This window comes from Microtus ochrogaster, unplaced genomic scaffold (assembly GCF_000317375.1).
Source record: "Microtus ochrogaster isolate Prairie Vole_2 unplaced genomic scaffold, MicOch1.0 UNK1, whole genome shotgun sequence".
Lineage (NCBI taxonomy): Eukaryota > Metazoa > Chordata > Mammalia > Rodentia > Cricetidae > Microtus > Microtus ochrogaster.
Genome location: NW_004949099.1, coordinates 39,994,806 through 40,006,888, shown reverse-complemented (window position 1 = coordinate 40,006,888; position 12,083 = coordinate 39,994,806). Strand labels below are relative to the sequence as shown.

General features: G+C 41.5%; 1 protein-coding gene across 3 annotated transcripts in view; it reads right to left on the bottom strand.

Annotated features, from left to right (window-relative positions):
- Positions 1-1,792: 1,792 nt before the first annotated feature.
- CUNH12orf4 (chromosome unknown C12orf4 homolog) overlaps positions 1,793-12,083 on the bottom strand; it is a 37,618-nt gene continuing 27,327 nt past the window's right edge. For all 3 annotated transcript variants that reach the window (XM_026788250.1, XM_013353076.2, XM_026788251.1), the window contains exons 11-14: positions 11,496-11,698; positions 4,106-4,163; positions 3,194-3,261; positions 1,793-2,458 (exon numbers count right to left, since the gene is read on the bottom strand). In XM_026788250.1, the coding sequence (XP_026644051.1) occupies positions 2,366-2,458; positions 3,194-3,261; positions 4,106-4,163; positions 11,496-11,698 (422 nt within the window). In that variant the 3' untranslated portion in view covers positions 1,793-2,365. The remainder of the gene's footprint in view (positions 2,459-3,193; positions 3,262-4,105; positions 4,164-11,495; positions 11,699-12,083) is intronic.

Here is a 12,083-nt window from a genome sequence, read left to right as displayed (position 1 = left end):
ACCACTCCGACACAAGCCCTGAAGTCACTTCTCTCCGCACACTGGTCACTATCGCTCCGGCTGCAGTTCCACCTAGAATGTTTGTGTCCTTGCCGTCATTAGAAGTGCTGCGGATCTATTCATCTGGGATGATCTGAGTCTGGAATGCGGTACAGTTGGGAGTGGAAGAACCACTAAGAGGTGTGGTCTAGTCAAAGGAAGGTTTTCCTTCCATTGCTCCTCATCTACCATGACGTGAACAGGCCTCTGTGACAACACTCTCCCACCAGAATGTACTGTGTGCGCACAGAACCAAAGCAATAGTAACCACTGGCTGAGCCCTTAGTAAGCTGATTATCTCAGTATCCTGTCACAGTGACAGAGTAACACTCCTTCATGAAGTGCTCCCTCCAAGAAGTGGCCAGAAGACTGGGAAAAGGCTATAACCTTAGTGTTCTTAGCTCAAACATAAATTTCCAGGTTCCCTTAATTATAGCATAATTAAAATCCTCACCATTTAACTGCAAGCAATCGTATTAATACTGGCTTGGTTTTGGGTGTGCTTTCTTCAGTGATATATAACATTGTAGGATTTTTTCCCCAACCTTATGGCTGAGCTATACTATATATTACAGCACCAACTGAAAAATGGATACTTGATGAATTTGCCTTGGTTTTATAGATCAAGTTGTACTTTATGTTGCCATGAAGTGAAGGCCCCAAGTTACAAGTGACTTAGTAAAACAGCCTTGAGGTTATTAAAAAAAACCAAACTGGTCAGTAGCATTCCTCAAACTTCTGTGGATGGAACAGCTCCAGCACCCCGACAGCTGGATGTGCCACCCTTCAAGCTGGTGGATCCTTAAAGATCTTAAGTCCCACAGCATCTGTAGAAAGATCCTAAGGCCTTTCTGAATGGTACCACTCCTGGTTGGGGTTCACACATGCTAAACGTGTCCTACCACAGAGCTGCACCTCTGGCCCCACGATACCTACCCCAGCTAGACCTGCCAGCTTATGAATAGAAATAGTCTCTGATCCTGACCTCTGCATCTCTGCTTTCTGTCTATCTGCTGCATCAGAATTAATCCCAACAAGAACAATAGTGCTCGAAAGACCATTTCTTCAAGGAAATGGAGAATCTCCATAAGTAGTGCCAGGCCCCTTGGCAAAGAACTTGGAAAAATTAGTGTCTGATAGTCATAGTGTGGACTGGGTGTTACATCTTTTCCTTGAGTGGCAAACCATGAGACATCCCTCCATGGGAAAGCACTCTGTCTACAAGAGAGTGCCTGCCATAGTTCTAATACTCTGGCATACTTAAGAGAAGGCTGGTTTGTTTTCTTGAAATCAAGAAATACCACTTCATCTGACCCAAAGACTCCACGTCATCCTGCTGCCCTGGACGTGAAGAAGCTTCTGCCTTTATAGAGGTCTGTGCTACTGGGGTGCCTTTAAAAGTGCGCTCACGGCTCTCAGCAAATAATCTACACATGGGACACATGACAAGCGCCTCTGAGGGAAGAGTGCACCAAAAGCCAATTGTGATAAAGGAGGCTAAACACCGGGGACAGAAATTTGAATGCAGTTTCTGCAACCGAAGTGGGTGTAGAAGAATGGATACAGAACAGAAGCTAGGGAAAACGGAGCCATGAAAACGACCCCGGGTGTCAATGTTACTGAACACTGTAATGCTGCCAGGTGCAGGTTTAGACTAACTTACATCAGGCTGGCTAAGAAGAACAGTTTCCCAGCCCACGAAATGTTATTAATAGACGGGGTAAGGTCACAGAAGGAAGGTGAGACAGCAGTAAAGAATTCAAAGCCTTCTCCGACTCTAATTTATACAACCTTAGAAAGAGTAGATTAAAAGCCAGGGTTTGAAACAGGAGAATTTAAAACAAGTACATTTGTCTGGTGTATTTATATTACTACAAAAACACTTAAAAAAAAACACTTTCAAAGAAACATATACTTACAATGTATATTCAAATTCTGATTTGACAATGTATGACTAATTATGCTTGTATTTGATATGACTCTTCTTGCCTTAGAAAGTCAAGAGGGCTCCATGGAATTATAATGAACATGCTGGTAAGTGTCCATGTTTGGTAAACATTTTAACATTATCATTCAGAGAGGACTTACAAGTAAAAAAAGAGATATTATTTTATGAAGGGTTTTCTGAGAAAATGCTTCAATTGGGAGCTGATCTCTAGTCTGCAAAATACACACATTTTTGGAATATTTGATATCTTCCATCATAACTTAACAGGTGGTTGAGTTGCAGGTTCCACTGGGCACCTTCTGCTTGACAGGATTCCAGCATAGTTCTTGCTTCCAGAGAGGTGAGAAATGCTCTCATTAGGGTTTAGCACATTAGGGTTTAGTGCTTGGATGTCAGAGTGAGAGTTGAGGAGACCCGGAAGATCTGGGGGAGCATGTTACTCAGCTGATAAAACATTTCTTCAGAAATGCTCTGTAAGAGGAAAACAAGAGAAAAAGTTCGCACTTGTTAGGTCATCACTGACATTTCCATTTTTTCTAAATATTTAAAATGTGGGTCTCAATCTAGATAGGGATATAAATTATGTGAAAATTATCTTTCATGACTGATTTAGTAATCATAGATTTGGTGTGTTTTTCTAGTTCCAACCCTCTGGCAACATACAGACATGTCAAGTAAAGATTCTGATTACTACAAAAACTCCTAATCAACGGCACTAGTTTTCCACTAGCTTTGCTAAGTTCTAAACAGAATTCAGAACTGTTGAAGGTATCAACAGTTACAGGTATCAATGGTATCAGTGGTTATCAATGGCTCAATTCCAGCACTTGGGAGGCAGAGGTAGGTAAATCTCTGTGATGTCAAGGCCAGTCTGGTCTACAGAGTGAGTTCCAGGTCCGCAAAGGTGAGACTCAGTCTTGAAAAACAGAGTTCAGAATCATCTCCTAATGATCTTCCTTGTGTCCCTCTACAATCTTCATAGCAGGAGGTAGGTGCTCAGGTCTTTGAGAGTACACTAAGTGTCGCATGGCATCCAAATATACTTCTCCCCTTAAAGTAAGGAAGCTATGCTTTATGTATATGGAAGAGTTTAAGGAGGTACTTGGCTGTGTCTTTGAGGAATATCTTAGAAGACCTTAGTTTGGAGTGGAATTTACTCAGATGATACTGCTATGGACTGGGGTGGGATTTGTTCAGATAACACACCTGTGGTACCAGAAATTGCACTGTCCTAGAAATTCCTCCATCCCATGAAGCCATCTCCATCATGAAACCTAAAACAGACAACAGGTTGCTGTGTTAAGAGCTCCTTTACTAAGATGAGAGGGTTTTTCGCTGTGGGGCCTCATGTCTTGACCTCTCAGGGAGCCACTGGCCAAAGGAAAGGCTAAGCCTCTAGGACAGATAAAGGCCCACACTCTCCAATTCTCTAGCCAGAGGGGATTAGCAGTTTTGTCAACATGCTCAAAGATCTACATAACCTTCACAGAATGAAGATAAAACAGATTATGAAAAGTTAATATAGTATTTCACTCTATTTTTTAAGAAAATAAAAAGCAACCAAGAGCAGTCAGAACCAGCAAAGTGTAAACAGCATCTGTGGTAGTTTATATGAACCATCTGCTTGACGAGATCCAGAATCACCCTGGATGCTCTCTGCATGTCTGTGGGGTGGACCACTCTATGGGCTGGCTCCTAGACTGCAGAAGTAAGAGAAAGCTACCCGAGCACCAGCATGCACCTCTTTCTTGACTTCAGATGAAATGTGACATGCTGTACTGCTGCAGCCAGTCTTCCCTGCGGGATGGACTGCAACCTCAAAGTCTGAGTCAAAATACAACCCTTCTGAATTTGACTTTGTCTGGCATTTTGTTTCAGCACCACGTGAAATACTAATACAGTACCCAGATATCCTTCTGTTTCGATTGGCTAGACATCTGTTTATTTTGTAACTGATAAAGATAAAATTACCAAGTCTATTATGAAATATTTGACTGATTAAACATCTTCTGAAGGACCAGGAACAGAGGCAACTTTCGAGTCATTCCTTTGGCTTGCTCTTCTTTCAATAAGGGGATGAGGTTTACATAGTAGCTGCTAAGCATGGGCTATGCTCACCTTTGACACACTTAAATACCAGTTCTGCTCTTCTTAAGCACCAGGGTATAGTCATTTCCTAAAAACACACACAAAAATATGTTTTCAGCAAAATTTTTATAAAAAACCAAAACCCATATCATCAGATCTTTATTTGTAATATGGAGTGTTCCTATTTCAGATAAATCCAGGCTAACATGATAATCATCCCAACTCTATTTCTTTGGTTTTTAGACATATAGCTTCTACCCAATAAACTATACTTATAGAATGCAAGTTGATTTAATGAGCCTAGCAAACAGGACTTAAAGATGAACATATTCTTGAATGTTCCTAGGTAATTAATTCTAAAGTCAGCTAGTGACATAGTTACTGTACCAAATAAACATGTAATGTTAGCATGGATAATTCTGTTAAGTTGTAAAATAACTGCAAGTGAACTAAAATGTTTAATTTACCATATACTACATTATCACTGAAGTAATGGCAATAAGCAAGTAGCTTACAGACACCTAATGAGTGAGATGTACACATTTTCTTCATTTTGACTTTTAATCTTTAGCCAATACACACATGGATATACCAGACTATGCCAATACCTTATGATTTTCCATAGCAAGTTAGTGAGCATAACACTTTACATTTTATTTCTTTGCACTGCTACAAGAATTATCTTCCCATTCTACAAATCTTTTCATAATTATAAATTTGTTTGCTATTTAATTTTGGTGTTTCTTAAACTTTTGGAATCCAGAATATTTTATACTTAGTCACACCTTGCAACAAACCTCACAGAAAAGATTTATTGAAAGGTAGTGTGTGGCTACCTCTGCTAGAAGCAGCAGAGAATTGAGCAGAAGGCAAGGTTTATTTTATATAAGGTTTCTCGGGGTATGTGTGTGTGTGTGAGTTTTCCAAGGTGTAGATTTCCAAGATAGGGATTGATGGGATTTCAAGTCCTGAACTTGAACTTTCTACTCCAGCCCCCTTAGAATAGTTAGAGTGTTTTGTGGGTGGAACCTGGCAGTTGGAGGGCCCAGGGGAAGGCCTGGCCACTTACATGCCTCGAGGGCTTACACTTATGACAATAAATGTTTACTAAAAATCACAAGTAGGTAGTGCTCTTAACTGCTGACCCCTCTCTTCAGCTCCCATGAGGTGTGAGGAGGGGTGGGAGGGAGAACTGTGGTTGGAATGTAAAATGAAATTTAAAAAAATTAAAGTTATATTATCAAATAGATTATTCAATCTACAAAAAATCACATGTATGAATGAATCAAAGGCATAACTGAGTTTTTGCATTACTGTAAACTATTACTGCAAACAATATTTTTGAAACCCCAAAGCAAAAGTCTGAATGAATCATCACGATTTTAATGAAGCACTTGTTTTACATATATAAATGCACCACCAGACTGTATTTTGTTTTACAACTTAAAGAACAACTTATCAACACCACGTAAAGGTCAGGAAAAAGACTAATTGCGAGTTGGGAGTAGAGGGCTTTTGAATGGTCAGCTGACACCAATGTATAGAGCACAAGCTGTCCAGACACATGATCATCAGGGTAACAGTGGTAACGATGGATGGGAGACTGCAGTGCATCTGGAGCTGAGAGAATCCAATGCATTGCACATGAGTATAAAGGAAAAGCGATCATATCTTTTCCCTGCCCGTCTTGTCCAAAAAGCATAACATTTTATCCATTTATGTCATGTTTCCTTACTGCTTATATACATGATTAATTAATATATGGCCTAAAACAAATATCTGTGAGACAAATTAGGAACTTTGAACTCTTCAGAATGGCGTGAACTGACAACGTCATTGATGCTTACTTAGAAGACTCATGATCCCAGCACAGCTATGAGGTGCAGGCTATTGTCTCAACACAATCTAATGTACTGACAAGTCACACTGTCATTACAATATATTTTTAACCGGCTCTTGCTTATTACTATAAGTCTGAAAAGAAATGCTAGACAGCTAAATGTTTTCCCCAAATCTCTCATGTATCTACATAGCAATTCCCATCTCATAAATAAGTTGGATGTTTGCCAGTTTTCTTATTCTGTCACTTAGTTTTTCCTGATAAAAACTAGTCCCTAAGTGGGCTAGAGAGATGACTCAGCAGTTAAGATCACCTGTTGTTCTAGCAGAGGACCCAGGTTCAACTCCCAGCACTGACAGGGCAGCTTACAACCACCTGAACCTCCAGCTGCAGGTGACCTGCTTCTGACCTCCCCAGGGATCAGGCATGCACATGATGCATAGACACACATGCAGGCCAAACACTCACATGTAAAACAAAATTTAAAAGATTAAATACCCCCCCCAAAAAGCCCTTGGCCTAAAAGAAGAGCCTTCAGAAGTTCAGAAGGCCACGAGAAGACATGACTCACTGCTTGTTACCATGGGATGTGGCCAGAGGTTACACAAGCTCACTCCCAGAAACAATCTTTAATATATTGTTGTAGATGGGATAGAGACCTAGTGGGATAGGCAGCAGCAACAGAATTTGGAATGCAAGTCCTATATACTGGCAAAGTGACTAAGTCTTGGCAAAATGCCTTAGTGCACAGTGTTGGAAATCCAACAAAAGCTAACAGATCAAATGACACACTTTGGAATTTGGAACCAAGGCAGAAAACTGGGCCATGCTATTATACTATGTATCATAAATAGGTATTGTACTCAAAATAGATTCTAAAGAGTTAAAACTGAAATTAATTCTCAATTGTGATTTTAATAAGAAAAATATCCTCTTATCTAAAAGTAATGCCCATACATGGACACCTGAATCTTTGGATTAGGATTAAAGTTGAACTACTGGAGTTTTTGTTTTTCTTTTTTACTTTTTGTTTTGTTTTTTGAGACAAGGTTTCTCTGTAGCTTTGGTGCCTGTCCTGGCACTAGCTCTTGTAGACCAGGCTGGCCTCGAACTCACAGAGATCCACCTGCCTCTGCCTCCCGAGTGCTGGGATTAAAGGCGTGCGCCACCACCACCCGGCTTCTTTTTTACATTTTGAGACAGTATCTTGCTACACATTCCAGGCTGGTCTCAAACTCTTGTCAATCCTCCTGTCTCAGCCTATTGAAGGTTAAGATTACAGGTATGAAACCAAGCCTAAGCCTCAACGTGTCATGTTAGGTTCCACTCCATGTCTTCGAAGCGAGATATAAGTTCACGCAGCAGTGTAAAGGAATACAAGATTATTCTTTTCTTCTCATGTACGTGCCCCTGAGATATTTGGAATACAAGATTATTCTTTTTCTCATGTACGTGCCCCTGAGATATTTGAAACATTCTTATAAATAAATTTTATAGCCATTGCAGAGGGTGAACACACAGCTTTGATTCTTTTGGGGGAAGTGGGTAGGATCTCACTATGTAGGCCTAGCAGGCCTTGAACTTGCAAGGATCCATCTGCCTTTGTCTACAAAGTGCTGGGATTAAAGGTCTTGAGCCATCATACCCAGCTTGTTTCTTACTTTTCACATTAAAATACAGCATGGCTATTACAACCACTTTGGAAGACAATTTGGCCATATCTGTCAAAGATAATCATAAACATGCCCATTAACTAATAGTCACATCTCTAAGTTTATTTATGACAGAATTGCCAAAAGAGAAGTAGAAGGTGTTCACAGGAGCATTACAGTAATAACAGTGATTCGGGACCCTGTACAACCTGCACCTCTACATCCTAGGCTATGCCGTCTGAGTTTGTACAATCAACTTCTTGACTTTGACTGGAGGTTTAAATTTAACAAAAGGAAAATCTAGAAAACACCAAATGTCCTTAAGTAGAAAAAAGGCTAACTAATTACAGCTGAACCACATCATGTTCTATATAACAATGAGAAAGAAGAACCCACAAGCACAACACAAAATCAAGGTCATGCCTCACAAACTTAGTGTTGAATGAGAGGAACGAGAGCCAAACACTCCAGACACGGACCTGATGACCCACATTTCAGACAGGTCTCAACACTTCTCTCCTCAATGCTCCCCCTCATCTGTTTATCAAGAATCAGTTCTTTCTTGCCACTAATGTGGTTCTGGAGGTCACTCTAGAGTTGTCAGGCTCAGTAGGAGGCACCTTTATTCAGTGAGACATCTCCCCAGTCCTTAGACCCCGCTTTTAAGTGAAAATTAGGGATATTTTTACATGGAAAAGGGCTTAAGTAGCTGTGAGTTCATAAGCAGCTTCCAGGGTACAGGAAACGTTCTGTTCTGCGTATGAGTTGGGTATGAGTTACAGAGGTGCTGAGTCTGTGAACATAATGCTTGTATACACCATGTAGCTGTACTCAAAACCACTTCATTTCTAATGCAATTACAAAAGCCACAACCCCAAAGGATTCCAGCAGTCAACAGTGAACAAAGTAGGGAACACAGAGTTCTGGACTTGCAGACCCAACCGCTTTAGGTTAGCCTGACTCCAACAGGACAGTGTCTTTAGATCACAGATAGAAAAAAGCAACATGTCCCACCCCCAAGCTGCCTTGTTTTCCATTTCCTCTTTCTTTTTAAGCTGCAAATAATTCCACAGCTTTCTTGTCTGTCAGGGCTATCAGGGGCTATTTCAGACCTCACCATCACTCTGACACCTTAATGTGTGGCACCCACATCCAGAAATCCTGGTTGCCGGAGGAAGAGAAACACCATCTGAGAACACTTTGGGATCCCTGCACAAAACCTACCCCACACCTCTATATCCTGGGCTGTGCCATCTGAGTTTGTCGAATAAACTTCCCGACCTTGAAGGATGTTTAAATACAGCAGATGGGAGGCCTGTGGCTCAATCTACTTTTGTGAATTAAATTGGACACTTCCGAAACAAAGTTAATGTTCTGCAGCTGGCTGTCCCAGCTTGAAGGGCAGCTTTTGTAATGCTGTGGGAGAGGGAACCCTGTCGTATCAGATGTCTGGAAGTCAATCTGAACTGAGTGACTTTTGGAAACTGTTTTTGAGGTTGTTTCCCACCTACGTACAACCATTTTTATAAGCTGGTTAACCAGGAATCCAGCTGCAGGAATGTGTGGATGTTTCCTTGTGGCAGGAGTCCACTGTAGTGTCACTCCCTAGGGACCTTTTGGAGATGACTAGTTGGTGAGGACCTCTGAAACTGTCTCCACAGAATGAAGCTTTACAAAGCACTGTCCATCTTCCTGATGGCACACAGGGGAGTGAGGCTGGAGCGTGAGCTTAGTGAGAATAGGGAAGTGTGGGGCTGCCACCGCAGGATAGGAAAACAATCCTTTGGACTAAAACCACAACGTGCTCACTGAGCAAAGACCCCAGACTAGAGTGTAAGCTGGAAATCACCCAGCATCCTCACTTAGATGGAACTGATTATTACAGTGTTTATACAGGTTACAAGGTTAAAATGAGGCCTTCTGAAATACAATCAGTCTGAATGGGGGCTTAGTTCCCTATAATCCCTTCTATAATAAAACATTTGCACTATTTTTTATTTTGGTAATAACTTGTGGTCTTGTACTGGATAGTTTTATGTCAACTTGACACAAGCTAACTAGGGTCATCTGAGTGAAGGGAACCTCAATTTAAAAAACTGCCTCCATTAGAACTGGTTGCATGCAAACCTGTAGGGTATTTTCTTAGTTTGTGATTGATGGAGGAGGACCCAGTCCACTGTGGGCAGTACCATTCCTGGGCTGGTGGTCCTGGGTTTCATAAGAAAGCAGGCTGACAAACCAGGGGGAAAGAGTCAGTACTGACCTATCCATGACCTCTACATCAGTTTCTGCCTCCAGGTTTCTGCCCTGATTGAGCTCCTGTTCTGACTCCTTTCAATGATGAAAAGTGATGTTGAAGTGTAAACCAAATAAACCCTTTGTACCCCAAGATGCTTTTGGTCATGGTGTTTTATCACAGCAATAGTAACCCTAACCAAAACAGTCATCAAATAACCAAGCTTCCTTCACTAAATCTTCACAGCATACAACTTTTACTAATCCCTCTGGTTAGTGCAGGGGCTCACACCCTAGTAATCTTGGTACAGTGGAGGAGAGGCAAGAGGTTTGTGATCACATCATGAGTTTGAGTCTAGCCTGGGCAACATAATGAGTACCAGGTCAGCCAAAGCTACAGAGCAAGACTATATCAAATGAATAAATGAAATATATACATAAAATACCCACACTTCCTTCATTCATCACCCAAATAAAACGCCCATGCCTGCTTGGCAGCTCTGTGTCTGCTTGTCCTGAAGAAGGCTCATTTGCTTACAGAGTGGACTCCCACAAAAGGACTTATCTGCATACACATGGGTTGCAGCCCATATGTTCCTTTAGTTTATTTGAGGTTGAACCTCAGACTTTAATTTCTACAACTTCTTCCCTATACTTAGTTTTCAAATGAGTGAGGGAAGACAGCCAAAGGGAAGCAACGACAGAAACTCCGTGCAACTAAAAATGCCAAGTAAATCACAGCACCTAATAAGACAGGTAAGCGATTTTGCCCCATCTCAACATATAAGGTAATATCTGTACTGTCAAAAAGACATATCCTTGAGAAAATGGCTTCTTTCTGCTCTTTAAAGTTTCTTCCCATTGCCTACTAATGCATATTCAGAAAATGCAAACTTATCTTAGCATTGACCAGTGGCAAGTGTAAATTGAGGGTCAGTCTCTGTTCAGGTGGTGTCACTAAGAGACAAGGAACACGAGAAGCTCCAACACCTCCTGTGGCTGTCTGAGCAGACCTGAGTCTGGAACACTAGATGACTCATAATGCAGTCTCAGCTAACTGGAGACCCTTTAATTTGGTGCTAAAGCCCAGGATGTTGCCTGCTTCATGCCCTTTGTCCACAGACACACTACCTCGACATGCTGCCCTCCTGGCTGTATACCCTCACATAATGTGGGTTACATGCCCTTTGGACTCACTGGGCAGTAACTTAATATGACCTTAGCTGACTAGATAATGTATGCATATATGCCAGTGAACATACACACTAAACCAGATCTGCACCTCTGGACCAGATGCTGGTCTCTGGAGTCTGCTTCCCGGAAAATCCGTCACGACTCCATCTCCCTCACCCCACTCCCACTGAGTCACCTGTGACTCACCCCACAGTAACTGCGAAGGTAAATCCACTGCTTCTTAAAGCAAAACCAGAGATGGAAGAGGAAGTGGAGGGGAAGGGTGGTAGAAGAAAGGCTGGAGGACACATTTCTTATTGAAAGCTAAAGATTCTCTAGAATTCCAAGCTTACTAACATCAAGCAACACTATAGTCTTCGGAGCATTGTTCATTGTTTTATAAGTCACTGAATTCAGCTGAACGACAGGAGATACAAAAGTCCACTCATTAGAAGGAACCCTGTAGATGTTAACAGGACTGCTATGTGGGCCACTCGGGAAGGCCACGGTTTCCGCTCACCTCTGACATGTCATGCACCAGCAAGAGAGGGATGCTCATTGTTGTGATGTCATGGGTACAGCAAACCTTGAGGATATTTCGGAGTCCCATGATAGCAGGATCCCGAGCAGTGATATTTCCCGACTTCACATTGTCATCCACGCAGAGATGGAAAGCAACATGGATTTCCGAGAGATTCGAATGACGTGTAATATAAAATTCTCCTGTAAACAACAAACATAGCCATGATTTCAAAAGCTTGGATCACACTCGTCCACAGCTTTATAAATAACCATGGGGGAAGCCAAAGTGTTGACTTTGTATCAGGAAGCAAATACAATCACTGCTTCTTATTCTCAGAGAAAACAATTAAAATAAGAGATAAGAGCTGGTGTGTCAAGAGGGTCACAAAGTGGTATGAAGTAAGCCCTTGGATAATAGGTATATGAGTGTTTACAATCTCTACTCAACATAAACTGTTGAGTCTAACATGTGAAAATGTGTGGCTTGGCTACCTGCCTCCCTGCAGCCTAAGTCTGCTCTCTCGTGCCTCAACTGATTTGACTGCCAATCTGTTTATCAGCCTCTCAGACCAGAAATACAGAAACT